A 15250-nucleotide genomic window follows, 5' to 3' on the forward strand; every position below is an offset into this window, starting at 1 on the left:
CTGTATTCGCAAAAAGAAAAGGAGGACTTGTGGCACCTTAGAGACTAACCAATTTATTTGAGCATAAGCTTTCGTGAGCTACAGCTCACTTCATCGGATGCATTCAGTGGCTAACATATTGTAACATGATTAGCTAACCAATTATATCCCACCACCTTAATTAGTTTACACACAGCAAAATTAATTATACAGCAGACAGAAACAATCAGAGAACCAGACAGAGACCATGCCAATAAACAATAGCAAAGTGGGAACTATAATGACAAAACAATACAGAAGTGAGGATTTCACAACTACATCTATAAAGACTTAAGGGTTTTCCAGCTGTGTCTATTGATAAGCGAGTTCTTACCAAACAGAAAACTATCAAACTAAATTTCCTTTTACATCTTCTAGGCTCTTCCCTTTCTCTGGAGGTGATAGATCGGATCACCTTGCTAACAGCCCCAGATTGTCTTATTTCAATATGACTGGTTTGAAATGTGTGAGGACCTGGCCGTTTTCCAGCTTATCCCTGCTCCCACTGCTTTGCCAAAGGCCTTAGCTTAAGAACAGGGCCTCAGACTGTCACATGAGAGAAGGCTCTTACACAGGCAGACAGTGATTTTGATTCTTTCTTTTATACCTCTCTAACTAGCTAAATGATAAACATAGACCTACATTCTTAAAGTCTAGGCCTTTACAGGCAGGCCCGAATATCTGTATCCTAACACTCCTCTTCCCCCCCCCCTTTTTTTTTTTTCTCTTGGGATTTTTCTGCCCAGGTATTCCTGGAAAAGAGTAGGACATATGGAGACACGCTTCCTGATAGGGCCAGGCAATCAAGGTGGAAGGTGTCGATATTTCATCTGTCCCACTGCCCGTTGTGTAGTACTGTGCCCTGCACCTTCTCTCTTACGGGCATACCACACCTATTCCAATTAGTGTTCCAGACTTTCACCTGCCAGCCAATGAAACCTTTCTGTAGCACTCTGCAGTAAGCGTGCAAGCGGGGGGGGGCGGGCCTGAGGGCTGCAGTCCAGTATCGTCGTCATCTCTAAATTACACACTGTTTTGTCCATGATCCCATCTGCTCCACATCCATCCCGTGCGTAAAGGAGCCAGGCTCAAACCCCCCTGATTGTAGCTGATCATTCTGAAGCAGAACCCTCTGGGGTCACTTTCTACATTGGGGCAGTGCTTGGTCCTCGGTACCAGGTTTGTAAAATGACTCTGGCTTTGTAGACTGTAGTCTCTTAGACGTCTGCCGTGCCCATAGCATCAAGTGGTGGGGTCATAGAATCATAGACTCATAGAATATCAGGGTTGGAAGGGACCTCAGGAGGTCATCTAGTCCAACCCCCACTCAAAGCAGGACCAATCCCCAACTACATCATCCCAGCCAGGGCTTTGTCAAGCCTGACCTTAGAAATATCTAAGGAAGGAGATTCCACCACCTCCCTAGGTAACGCATTCCAGTGTTTCACCACCCTCCTAGTGAAAAAGTTTTTCCTAATATCCAACCTAAACCTCCCCTACTGTAACTTGAGACCATTACTCCTTGTTCTGTCATCAGCTACCACTGAGAACAGTCTAGAGCCATCCTCTTTGGAACCCCCTTTCAGGTAGTTGAAAGCAGCTATCAGATCCCCCCTCATTCTTCTCTTCTGCAGATTAAACAATCCCAGTTCCCTCAGCCTCTCCTCAAAAGTCATGTGTTCCAGTCCCCTAATCATTTTTGTTGCCCTCCGCTGGACTCATTCCAGTTTTTCCACATCCTTCTTGTAGTGTGAGGCCCAAAACTGGACACAGTACTCCAGATGAGGCCTCACCAATGTCGAATAGAGGGGAACGATCACGTCCCTCGATCTGCTGGCAATGCCCCTACTTATACATCCCAAAATGCCATTGGCCTTCTTGGCAACAAGGGCACACTGTTGACTCATATCCAGCTTCTCGTCCACTGTAATCCCTAGGTCCTTTTCTGCAGAACCGCTGCCTAGCCATTCGGTCCCTGGTCTGTAGCGGTGCATGGGATTCTTCCGTCCTAAGTGCAGGACTCTGCACTTGTCCTTGTTGAACCTCATCAGATTTCTTTAGGCCCAATCCTCTAATTTGTCTAGGTCCCTCTGTATCCTATCCATACCCTCCAGCATATCTACCTCTCCTCCCAGTTTAGTGTCATCTGCAAACTTGCTGAGGGTACAATCCACACCATCCTCCAGATCATTAATGAAGATATTGAACAAAACTGGCTCGAGGACCGACCCTTGGGGCACTCCACTTGATACCGGCTGCCAGCTAGACATGGAGCCATTGATCACTACCCATTGAGCCCGACAATCTAGCCAACTTTCTATCCACCTTATAGTCCATTCATCCAGCCCATGCTTCTTTAACTTGCTGGCAAGAATACTGTGGGAGACAGTGTCAAAAGCTTTGCTAAAGTCAGGGAACAACACGTCCACCGCTTTCCCCTCATCCACAGAGCCAGTTATCTCGTCATAGAAGGCAATTAGATTAGTCAGGCACGACTTGCCCTTGGTGAATCCATGCTGACTGTTCCTGATCACTTTCCTCTCCTCTAAGTGCTTCAGAATTGATTCCTTGAGGACCTGCTCCATGATTTTTCCAGGGACTGAGGTGAGGCTGACTGGCCTGTAGTTCCCAGGATCCTCCTTCTTCCCTTTTTTTAAAGATGGGCACTACATTAGCCTTTTCCCAGTCGTCCGGGACTTCCCCGGATTGCCATGAGTTTTCAAAGATAATGGCCAATGGCTCTGCAATCACATCCGCCAACTCCTTTAGCACTCTCGGATGCAGTGCATCCGGCCCCATGGACTTGTGCTCGTCCAGCTTTTCTAAATAGTCCCGAAACACTTCTTTCTCAACAGAGGGCTGGTCACCTCCTCCCCATGCTCTGCTGCCCAGTGCAGTAGTCTGGGAACTGACCTTGTTCATGAAGACAGAGGCAAAAAAAGCTTTGAGTACATTAGCTTTTTCCACATCGTCTGTCACTAGGTTGCCTCCCTCATTCAGTAAGGGGCCCACACTTTCCTTGTCTTTCTTCTTGTTGCTAACATACCTGAAGAAACCCTTCTTATTACTCTTAACATCTCTTGCTAGCTGCAACTCCAGGTGTGATTTGGCCCTCCTGATTTCACTCCTGCATCCCTGAGCAATATTTTTATACTCCTCCCTGGTCATTTGTCCAATCTTCCACTTCTTGTAAGCTTCTTTTTTGTGGTTAAGAGCAGCAAGGATTTCACTATTAAGCCAAGCTGGTCGCCTGCCATATTTACTATTCTTTCTACACATCGGGATGGTTTTTCCCTGTAACCTCAATAAGGATTCTTTAAAATACAGCCAGCTCTCCTGGACTCCTTTCCCCCTCATGTTATTCTCCCAGGGGATCCTGCCCATCAGTTCCCTCAGGGAGTCAAAGTCTGCTTTTCTAAAGTCAAAGGTCCGTATTCTGCTGCTCTCCTTTCTTCTCTGTGTCAGGATCCTGAACTCAACCATCTCATGGTCACTGCCTCCCAGGTTCCCATCCACTTTAGCTTCCCCTACTAATTCTTCCCGGTTTGTGAGCAGCAGGTCAAGAAGAGCTCTGTCCCTAGTTGGTTCCTCCAGCACTTGCATCAGGAAATTGTCCCCTACCCTTTCCAAAAGCTTCCTGGACAGTCTGTGCAATCCTGGGTCCTGACTCAAGGAGCCCCCGCATGCTGAAGGGATCCCCTTTTCCATACTGCCATGGTGTTGATACATAGCGCAGGCCGACAGCCGTGGTGCTCTGGGGCAACGACTGTCCTCCCGGGAAGGAGACCAGGCTCAGGCATGGCTGGGGGGCCCAGTCTCTGGGACACGGAAGCAGCTGGTGAATCAACCACTGCTTCCCCCTCAGCCAACAGAGCGGCCCTGGCTTCGAAGCACATCTGTCTGTTCAGACACTTGTCCAGCCCCTCCCCAGAGCATCTGAGCACTGTCATTTCTAGGGCCTCTGTGACTGGACCAAAAGGGCAGCTCTCGAGGGATCCTTAAGATAAACAGTGAGGCAGAGTCTCGTGCACAGCCCAGGATTTGAAGCTGCAGAGGCGACCTGGAGTAGGATCTTGGAGAATGGGCCAGTGGAGGGCGGGCAAGATCCTCTGCTGGCATAGATCAGTGTGGCTCCACTGAAGTCATTTACACCAGTTGTGGCTCTGGGCCTGGGAGTGGCTTCTATCTCAGGCACACGCAGCAGCGTCCGGAGAGAGACCCCCGCACGTACGCTGGGGCTGGATGAGAAGCAGAGCATTGTGGCCTGCAGCCAGCAGGGTGACTGGTTCTAACGGTTTACCTTTCACCTGCCCCCAGGTTATCCCCCAGGGCGTGGTCCCCACACCTTGCATCCCCTGCTGCCTTGTCATAACCGATGAGAAGGCCTTCACCTGCCACGAGGACTGCCAGACGAGCTTCTTCCGCTCGCTCGCCACCGTGGAGCTGCCGGACGTGGCCACTGTCTCTACGGAAGCCGGCAAGGAGTACTGTATAATAGTGAGTGTGGGCACGTGCGTGGGCCTGACAGGCATACAGAAGGGGAGCTGGCTCCAGTAAGTAACCGCTGTGCCTCTCTGTTGGCATTTAGGAGTTTGCTCAGGATCGCAACCAGTTCATGCCCCCCTGGGTCCTGTACTTTAGTTGCACTACCGAACTGGAGAGGTTCCTCTTGGCGCTGAGCACTGTGTGGAGAAATATCTACCAGGTAAACAGGCCCAAGGCAGCGCTGGCAGCAGGGTGAGCTGCCTGTTCCTGCATCCCTAACTGGGTTAGGAGGCCCGACTGCGGGGAATGGGTGGGGCTGGCTGGTCTTGCAGAGGTCGGCCTGCATCTGCCTGCAGCTGGGTCGGGTTCAAACTCTTGGCTTCCATGCTTAGGGTGGGAGAGCAGCGAAGATCCACTGAGCCTGCTGGGTCAACACAGCCCCCACTCCTGCCTTCTGCGGGTCGAGTTTGGTGGCCGTGGGGAGAGCTGTGTGCCTGCTGAGGGGGCAGGCACCGAGTGGTGTGCCCGGGGAGCGATGGGCAGTACCCACAGCTGGGGGTGTCACGTGGCTATCCTCACTGGAGGCTGCAGCTCACAGCCTGCATTGGAGATGAGTCAGCTGTGATGTGTGTCCTGGGTCCAGCGGGAGTTGGACGCTAATTTATACCATCTAGCGTCTGCTCAAGGCAGGCTCTGTCCAGGGATAACAGTGGGAGCTGTGGGGCAGGACTGAGGGGTATCAGCAGAGCTGGGGTGTGGGGACCCAGAACCGAATTGGCAGCGAGTGCCATAGGTCAAGAGTGAGGGGGATTGGGGTGAAGACTGGAAGAGCAGGGAGGACTGCAGGGCAGGCGGGAGAGGCATCAGGAGAGCGTGGGGGGAGGCGAACGGTGACATAACCCATCCCCCACACTGCCAGCGCTGTTAGTCCTGCTCTTCCACAGACCCTAGTTCGTCTGGAGACCCAAAGCAGTTTGTGGTGGTGGCGAGGTTCCTCAAATGGCCACGTGCCGCCCACCTCCTGGGCAGTGACCCCCAGGGTTCCTCGGGCCTGACGCAGCCCCACACCGTGTTACAGTTTGTGCCACTCAGCTGCAGTGACCTGTGGCTCTCTGGGTGTTCCAGGTTGATCTCCAGCACAAGGAAATCCAAGAAGCCTCGGTCAAGAAGAAATGCGAGGATGCCTTGAGCCTGATCCACAGCGCCTGGCAGCGCAGCGACAGCCTGTGCCGTGGCCGGGACTCCCGGGACCCCTGGTGTTAACAGAGGGAAAGACACAACCCCACGTTATAAGAGGCACAAACTAACCTACCCACCCCTGACACTAACTCTGTGGGGCAATCCTGCCCCTGTCCTGGTGGTGGCAGGCGGACTCTCTTCAGCAAACCAGCTTACGTTCTCCTTGGCAGTGTCTGAACTCGCTGCAGGCGGGGTTCCCAGTGATGTCCCTCTGGCTGGGAGCATATGTGGGTAAATCCTGGATTGGCCGAGCACTGCCTCTCAGCGCTTGCCATAGCGAAGCTTGGGCTTGTTGAGCGGAAGCCTTCACCCTGCACCGTGGTACGTCGCTTCTCTGCTGCGTGGCAGCGGGACCATATGGTACCAGGCCCACAGCGTGGGAGATAGGGGAGCTTCATCTAGGTCAACCACCATGCGTGGACACCTGCATCAAGTTCTTTGTGCAGCGGGCCTCGCAGAGACTCTGACTGGGTCCAGGCTCTCCTCCATCACCCAGCTGCCTCTGGGCAAGTTACTCTCTCCTTAAAGGAATAATAACCTAACATTAATGAGGGTGGGGTAGGTCTGGGCAGAGCGTTTGCTTGTTTCATCATTGGGCACCAGACTGGGTCCGAGCGCTGATTAGTACTGATTAGTTGTTCATTTTAGAACACGTTAGGTTGTAAATGTGGTGAGATTGGAACACTAAATGGCTGCTGTGCATGTTTTATCCTTGCTAATACAATCGCAAACTAATGCACTGCTTCACCTCAAGGGGTGCTCATCCCCCCGCCCCAACACCTCTCCTTGACCGTTCGTGAGCTGCATGGGCTGGGTCTTCTCTGCCCAGGAGATCTCTCCGATAGTAATAGATCTCTGCCCAGGGCACGTAACCTGTCCCATCACAGCCCTGCAAAGCCACAGCAAGAAAGAAAGATGTAGCTCAGGTAGAACAAGTTGACCCAGGCTAGCTCAGTTTTCGGGCTGTGGTCGTGGGTTCCTGGGTCTGATCTAATGTCTAAAAGGGGAGAGAATGGGAGAAGCTGGAGCGCAGGGTTGTGCTTGATCCAAAATCAACCCCCTTCTGGAAGCACAAGCAGCATGTTCAGCATCAGAGATGTTGGCCATTGGTATGTAGGCCCCTCTCTCTTCCACCCACTTGCCCAGTGGCTGCTGCTGGAGTCGTTAGGAGATTTGACACAGGCAAGGGGAAGTGTGTGAGAAATACTGAAGCAAATCCAGGCAACCTAATGTGGGAGGAGCAGGGAGATTTAAACACATGGGGATTGAGAATTTCAGAGTATTCTAGAGGATTTAGACAAACGCCTTCCATTCATTTAACTGGAACGTGTGTCTAAATCTCCTGGATTGCTTTGCAAATCTCAGCTTTGAGAGAGGTAGTACAAATATTGGAGGCGGGGGGGGAATATCTATTAATCCTTTGTGTGCAAAAGCAAATCCTTATGAAACTGGGGCCATGTAAGGTAACAGCAATTATCCACTGTGGAGAGTGGTTTGGGGTTTTTATTTGTTTGGGGATTTTTTTTAATAAGTTGGAGACCTAATGTAATATATATTCATGGGGCCTTTTTTTCAGGAGGTGAACTATGTGACTGAATGTACGTGTATATACATCTGCTTCCTCTGCCCCAGAATAAATACTCATTGGTAACTTGGTGCCTGTCCTGCTGACGTCTGGCGAGCTGGAATTCTCTCATTGGCAGCTGGTTTTCCTCTGTGGCTTGCTCTAAACCATCACTGGTAATCTGTGGGCCAGGATCATCATCAGTCTGGGGACTGAGGCTGGTCCCATTGCTGGGAGGAGTGAAGGACTTTGAGAACCAAGCAGTGGGGTGTTGAAGGTGGAGAGTTTGCCCTGAAGGGCTCTGCCCACAGATTGAAACAGGAGGAGACCCTGAGCCATATAAGGAATCTTTAAAAGAAAAACCCCTGCCCCCCGTTACTGTGCTTAGCTGGACTCCCCTGGGCCTGCCTAGGCTTTGTCTGGGCTAGACTGTTGCACAGCTTCCTATACCTAAAAAGTATAAGTTAAAGTGCTAGAACTCCCCTGGTGGGCATGCAGTTCTGTCGGTAAGGTTCCTACTGGTACAATGGTTCCCATGCAGAAAGGGGCACCTGCTGAGCGGGTAGAAGGCACCTGTGTCCACACGAGGGGTTGTACTGGAAAAACAATCACACTCCTAATCTACCGGGAGAGCAGGCCTTGGACTAGAGCAGGGGTCTCAAACTCAAATGACCATGAGGGCCACATGAGGACTAGTGCATTGGCCTGAGGGCTGCATCACTTGCAAACCCCCATCGCTGCCCCCAGCCCTGCCCCCACTCCACCCCTTCCATGAGGCCCCGCCCCTGCCCCACCTCTTCCCACCCCTTCCCTGCCCCCATTCCAACCCCTTCCTCAAAGTCCCCACCCCAACTCCACTCCCTCCCTGCCCCCAGGGAGTGCAGGAGGAGTGCGGGGTGTGGCAGAGGGTTGGGGTGCAGGCAGGGGGCTCAGGGCAGGGGGTTGGGGTGCAGGGTGCAGGAGGGAGTGTGGGGTGTGGCAGAGGGTTGGGGTGCAGGCAGGGGGCTCAGGGCAGGGGGTTGGGGTGCAGGGTGCAGGAGGGAGTGTGGGGTGTGGCAGAGGGTTGGGGTGCAGGCAGGGGGCTCAGGGCAGGGGGTTGGGGTGCAGGGTGCAGGAGGGAGTGTGGGGTGTGGCAGAGGGTTGGGGTGCAGGCAGGGGGCTCAGGGCAGGGGGTTGGGGTGCAGGGTGCAGGAGGGAGTGTGGGGTGTGGCAGAGGGTTGGGGTACAGGCAGGGAGCTCAGGGCAGGGAGTTGGGATGCAGGAGGGGTGTGGGATGCAGGAGGGAGCTCAGGGCAGGGAGTTGGGATGCAGGAGGGGGCTCAGGGTGCAGGAGGGGTGTGGGGTGCGGCAGGGGCCTCAGGGCAGGGGGTTGGGGTGCTGGAGGGGTGCGGCAGGGGGCTCAGGGCAGGGGGTTGGGCTGCAGGAGGGATGCAGAGTGCGGCAGGGGGCTCAGGGCAGGGGGTTGGGGTGCGGGGTGCAGGACGGGTTCGGGGTGAAGTCTCCGGCCTGGCGCTGCTTACCTGGAGCGGCTCCAGGGTGGCAGCTGCCCACACCAGGGCCCCGACCCCGCGCCGCTCTGGGAAGCAGCTGGAACCATGTCCCTGCGGCCCGGGGGGAGGGGGCGGGGCCCAGGGCTCCGTGCGCTGCCTGGCCGCTGCTCCAGGTACCTCCCCCGAAGCTCCCGTTGGCCGCGGTTCCCCATTCCCGGCTGCGGGGGTTGGTGCCTGGAGGCCAGGGCAGCACACAGAGCCCTCTGCCCCCACCCGCCCGGGCTGCAGGGACGTTGTGCCGGCCGCTTCAGGGAGTGGTGCGGGGCTCGCGGAGCCACGGGGGCCAGTCCCACCGGCCGGATCCAGCCTGCGGGCTGTAGTTTGCCCACTCCTGGCTGTGGGGATGCGGTCTGCTTGGCAGGCCGCAGGAAATGGGCCGCGTGTTTGAGACCCCTGGACTAGACCATCTGGGTGTGTTGTAACATTGCTAATGGATTGACGGCTCACATGAGTATACGCGTAGATGTTTCATCAGTGTTTGACCCTAGCTCGGCCTAAGGTGAAGCAAGACCAGGAGCCATTTGTGAAACAGCTCCATTAGCATTCCCAGTCGTGGGAGTTAATGTGCTTTGGCGACTGACTAACGAGCCTTACAGCCTGGCCGTAGCTAGAGACTGGGCACAGTGCTAGATACATCCAAGCTGGCTGGGTGTGGGTCGGAATTCCCTTTTATTGGTTATTTTTCTCCCTCCCTCCTACCCACCGCCCCTTGTCCTATTTGTTGTGCCAGTCTCTGGCCCAGCCCCAGCAAATCACTCTGCGGCATTAGCGCTGCAGGCGAAGGGGTAACAGATTTTCCTGCATCCAGTCGCATGTTTTGCTTTGGGTTGTTTTATGAGACGAGCGTTTAACCTCTTCTCAGAGCACGAGCACTGGCAGCTCATTGCGGATGGCACAGACATTGCAAATTGGCCCTCGCTCCCTCTCACATTGCAGATGAACCTTCACCCAATTACACTCCCTCCGTCTGTCCAGATTCCTGTTTCATTTGGGCCTGGCTACAGCTCAGGGTCTGGACTGTCTCTCTCTTGTACCATGCAATTGGCACCTGCTCCAGTGACTGCTGGCTTGCGCTCCTGAGCTTGCTCTGCTTCTCTTGGGGGGTTTCAGAGCTAAGGGTAGAGCAGGGTGGCCCTGTGGTGGTGAGGGCTTTAGTTTAGGACCTGGGTTTGAGTCCCTACTCTGCCACAGACTCCTTGTGTGGCCTTGGGCCAATCACTTGGGCCCAGGTCCTCAGTGGAAGTTAGGTGCCTAAATGCCTTTGATGACCTGGGCCTTAATAATTGCCCCGCTCTGCCTCCCGGGGGGGCTAAGGGGACAAATACATTCAAGATTGTGAGATGCCCAGATACTGTGGTGACAGGGGCGACATACCATCCCCCAGAGAGAGACATACACTCAGCAGAGACCTACTGAAGAGACACGTCCCTCCCGCTGGCAAGAAGGGAAAGGGGAATTGATCTGGACCCTTTGATCACCCCCAGCCTACCTGGTTAAGGGGTGTTTGGAGCTCCCAGAGTTTCCCCGCCCGTCTTTCCAGGAACGCAGGGAACTGGGCCATTGCTCCCCACTGACCACGAGGGGTACTACGGTAACATTGTCACACCGTGTCACTTCATCCCAGATTAACCTTTCCACTCCTGGGAGGGTGGCTATGAAAGGTGGGAGAGTTGAGGGTTTCTGGTGGGAAGGGCCCCCTCTCTGATTTTGGGGGTCAGATCCCTGACCCTAGTGCCCAGCCCTGATTCTGGGTTATGCAGTCGCTGACAGTGTCCTTGCAGGGGCTCCATGTTTGTCTGACTGCTCTGTGGGCAGTGTCGAGGATTCACTGGGCGTAGGAGTCTGGGAGGGATGGGGGATGATATCAAGTCTGAACGTAAAGTCAGCTGGGTGAGGTAACAGACAAACGTTCTCCTCAGCTGGGAGCTGGTGATTAATTTACCAACTTGTACTATTAGTCAGTTACTTACTTCGACCGGACTCAAATAAGGGACCATATGCACCTGCTGGCTAAGGCAGAGGCCTGGGAATTAGAATATCTACGGGCTCCTCCTGACTCTGCACTGCTTTTGTGACCCCCTGGGCAGGTCTCTTCCCCTCGCTGTACATCAGTTTCCCCACCAGTAAAATGAGGATGATGCTGACCCTGCAGGCATGCTGAGAGGATCAAAGGGAAGTTCTGCTCTGTAAAGTGACTGTAAAAAAGCGCAGAGCTTCAGCGAGCGCTATGCATGTGGCTTACTGTGTCTTCAGAACCCCTCCCTGGTTGGCAGCCCAGCTTCTCCCGTTAGATCGCAGGGAACATTGAATTGCCCCAGAACCCTTCTTGAACTCGGATCAGAGCTCATCCTAAGTCACCGGCTGCAGGTGACTGGAGGCAGGGGCTGCTATTTTCATGGCATTTCTCTGCCCTTTGGAACGCGCATCTGACTCTGGAATGCTCTGGGTGTGGGAACAAGGGTATGCCTAGAAACAGCTGCAGTGCAAAGCACAATGCAGCCTTCTGCTCTGCAGGAGCCTACAGCTGTAACCGTGCAGGCACTCACCTGGAAGGCAAAGCACCTGGGAGCTGGGTCCAGCGAGAGCTGGTGGTTGCATCAGCCCCAATGAACTAATGCTCCAAGCTCTCTGAAATGGCCGCAGTACCAGAAGGCAGCAACTGAGCCAGTTCAGAGGGGAAACCTTCTCCTCCCGCATCCCCATCTGTGATGAGAGGATTTAAAGCGCAGGTGGCGCCTGGGTGCGGGGTCTGCAAAGTGTGGAATCCAAATTCCCAGCCTGTAAGAGATCCCCTGTGAGCCAGGGATCCTCTGCCCTGCTGCACCCCAGAGCAGTTGGGGTAACTAATGACTCAAACCAGATTGCTACAAATCCTACAATGTGTTTGGTTCTCTGCTGGTTTTACTGTATTTCAGCTTACTGGGGTGCACCCCGGAAGAAGAGAGCGGCTCTGTGTTTAGCGAACAGTTAAGGGCCAGTCAAAGGGTCACCCAATGAAATGAATAGGCAGCAGGTTTAAAATAAACCAAAGGAAGTATTTCTTCACACAACGCACAGTCAGCCTGTGGAACTCCTTTCCAGGGGATGTTGTGAAGGCCAAGACTATAACAGGGTTCAAAAAAGAACTAGATAAGTTCCTGGAGGATAAGTCCATCAATGGCTATTAGCCAAGATGTTCATGCTCCAGGACCAGGTGCCCTTAAAACTCCAACTACCAGAAGTATCTGGCACCAGCCGCTGTCAGAAGATGGGACACTGGGCCAGATGGACCAGTGATCTGACCCACTATGGTCATTCCAATGCAAAATGGCTTTCCAGGGACACCCTGATGTGGTCTGAATGATATTCACAACCATCGCTGAGGTCTGCACTCACACCAGACTAACTTCACAGATGTCCTTGCATTCACACCTGCGTTACACTGGTGCTTGTGAGAAGAGACTCAGGCCTCAGGAAAGGCAGTGTGGCTTAGTGGATAGAGCCTTGGGCTAGGATATGGGGTCTAGTCCCAGCTCTGGCACTGACCTGCTGAGTGACCTTAGGCAAGTCACTTCCCTGCTTGGTGCCTCGGTTTCTCCATCTGTGTAGCAGGGACAATGATCCTGACCTCCTTTGTAGAGCACTTTGAGAGCGACTGATGCAAAGCAGTAGATAAGAGTTAGGGGTTATTATTAGGAGCCTGGAAACCGCACCTCCTACAATGGGTCCTGACAGGGGGTCTTTAGGTCAGTGGTTCTCAACCAGGGGTACGCGTGCCCCTGGGGGTATGCAGAGATACATCAGCTCATCTAGAGATTTGCCTAGGGTTACAGCAGGCCACATAAAAAGAGCGAGCAAAGTCAGTACAATCTAAAATTTCATACAGACAATGACTTGTTTCCCATTGATTTATTTTATAATTATACAGTTAAAAATGAGACTGTAGGCAATTTTTCAGTCACAGTGTAGCTGTGACACCTGTATTTTTATGTCTGATTTTGTAAGCACGTAGTTTTTAAGTGAGGTGAAACTTGGGGGTACACAAGACAAATCAGACTCAAGAAAGGGGTACAGTTGTCTGGAAAGGTTGAGTCACTGCTTTAGGTGATCGGAACACTGACTGCAGTGACAGGAGCCAGTCTGTGGCGGTAGGGGACACCTGGGGACCACTGGGCTTTAGTCTCACAGAGCTGGGCCTGGCTTCGAGGGGATCAGTCACCCGAGACAACAGGGCAAGCCCAGTAGGACTAGACAGATCCTGACTCTGGCGCTAAGGCCTCGAGCCTGGAAGTCCATAAGGAGGTTGGTGCTCTCTAGTGTTTGCATCTTCTCCCAGGGAGTGCCGTATGTGTGGGGATGTCTTCCCCCCGCTGCACATCATGCTCTGTCGGACTTCAGCAAACGGACCCTCATGAAACAAAAGACCCGACTCGGCCTTGTGCGTTCCTGGATGGCAATGGGGAAGGAGCAGCCGCGCCTGTGTGCTTGGAGTGGAGAGGCTGCCCCTCTCCCAGCTCGGGGCTGGGTTTGGGAGCTCATGTCCGGGCACAGCTCAGGAGCTGTGTTGTGCAGAAGACTGTTCTCAGTCGCCCCCAGCAATAATCGCCGCTGAATCCCTGCACTGCCCACAGGCCACGTGCCGCGAGGGGCTCCGCCAGGACTGGGCCTCAGGCACAGATATAAAGGTTGCCACTAGCAAGGCAACACAATTGCTCAGGAGACCAAGGCTATTTCATGGGTGTGTTGGCTTCCCTGCAGTTTGGCCTTTGCTTTCCCATGCCATGTACTTGTGTCAAGGGCATTTGTCTATCAGGTGCCGCAGTCACTGGCTCCTAATAAAGCCCCATCAGCCATTGCCCTCGCAAGGTGGATTGTGTGTGTTCAGTGCTCTGAGTTTATAAGTGCAAAGTCTGATGATGTGCGTTAAAGTGATAGGGGCTCAACACTACAGGGAGTGGGGCTATATAAATTCCTTCGGCAGAGCAAGCTCGAGGCTGCTTGAGGGTAAAGGGGGTAAGCAGGCCTTGCCAAAGAAGCGCACGACAAACTGCAATCCATTTCTGACTCCCGCCTAGGGCCATGAGTCACGTGCTGATTACTTACCCAGTGCACGTTCCCCCCCACCCCTGACATTGTAAAGCTATTACAGTAGCGCTAGTGCATTACTCAGCTATGGGGGGCAGAGCCTGTTTGCTAACAGCTGGGGAAGGTCTATCCCATGGGACAGACCATAGACCTGCAGGGGACCTCGAGCGGGCATCAAGTCCAGCCCCCTGCACTGGTGCAGCTCTTGTTGTTTTTGCTTTGTTCGCCTGGCTGAGGTTGGGAAGGCTTGTTTGCAATGACAGCAACTTGTGTCTGGCAACTGCAACCAGCAGCTGTTGTGTACGTGCTGGGGGGTGGGAGCCCAGCCAGGGACCTAGGTGTTAGCAAATGTTTCTCCAGCTGGGTGCCACACATGGGAAAAGCCTTTAGCCTGATGGAGACCTGCCCCACAGAGTTTTCACCCTGTGTCGCTCCATGCAGAGGCTGTGCTAAAGGGCAGACCAGCAGCGAGCTATAAACAGGGCTCACAATAAACACAGCCCCAAATAGAAAGTCCAGCCCGAGACTGAGTTCTGGTTGGGTTACATTACACGGGGCGGAGCTAGGGTGAGAAAGTGCCGAACAACCACTACCACCACCAGGACATAGCCCTGGGGGCTCTCCAGATTCAAGGCACTTTGCACCCAACCCCACCGTTAACCTAGGGAGAAACTGACAAGCCTCACAGAGGAAACTATGGATCACGGGCCGTGAGAACATCCTCCTAAGCCTGCATTGGATCCCCTTTGGTCTATCCCCTTTGGACCTTTCAGGGCCCAGCATGGAAGAGAAAATCTTGAAATTAGCCTGGCCCTTCAAGTATCTGCACAGTTTCCTGTAGCTTTCTGTGACCAAATGTTGTCACAAGTGCAATGAGGTGGATGGTCTTAACCTCAGGTCCAGGGCATCTTTGTCTAAACCAGTGGTTCTCAACCTGCAGCTCAGTCAACACACAGCTGCAGCCCTTGTGACATCTCAGGGCCATACAGTTAGTATATAGATTGTGTGGATGCTGCCCACACTGGTAAATAGCTTAAGAACCACTGGATTCTAAAGCAACACGCAGGCTGGGACAGCTGGAGGACTGCAGATCAGGGCTGAGATGCAGTACCAGAACTGGGGTGGTGACGCAGGATGGGGGTAACTGGGCTGTGAGTCAAGTTTAAGAGGTACTGTATTGGCATCATTGTGTTGGTGGGACACCAGACTAATGCGAGGGGGTTGCAGGTCAGGACTGAGGGGCAGCAGCTGAGCTGTGCGTGGGGAAACTTGCACTGAGTTGACCTGACTGTAGTTAGGGCTATTAGTTCTTTGCTTTCGTGAGCTGCTA

General features: G+C 53.5%; 1 protein-coding gene across 2 annotated transcripts in view; it reads left to right on the forward strand.

Moving 5' to 3' along the window:
- The window catches only part of PLEKHM2 (pleckstrin homology and RUN domain containing M2), a 72403-nt gene extending 65006 nt beyond the window's left edge, over window positions 1–7397 (forward strand). Inside the window, exons 18-21 of one of the 2 annotated variants that reach the window (XR_006286506.1) lie at window positions 4336–4515; window positions 4607–4723; window positions 5629–6248; window positions 7319–7397. Coding sequence is in view for 1 of the 2 variants with exons in the window: in XM_037881053.2 (XP_037736981.1) it covers window positions 4336–4515; window positions 4607–4723; window positions 5629–5766 (435 nt within the window). In the remaining variant the exon portion in view is untranslated. Of the gene's footprint in view, window positions 1–4335; window positions 4516–4606; window positions 4724–5628 lie in introns of both variants that reach the window. The other variant, XM_037881053.2, reaches the window with a different exon arrangement.
- The last annotated feature ends 7853 nt before the right edge of the window (window positions 7398–15250 follow it).

The sequence above is a fragment of the Chelonia mydas genome, chromosome 18 (genome assembly GCF_015237465.2).
Source record: "Chelonia mydas isolate rCheMyd1 chromosome 18, rCheMyd1.pri.v2, whole genome shotgun sequence".
Lineage (NCBI taxonomy): Eukaryota > Metazoa > Chordata > Testudines > Cheloniidae > Chelonia > Chelonia mydas.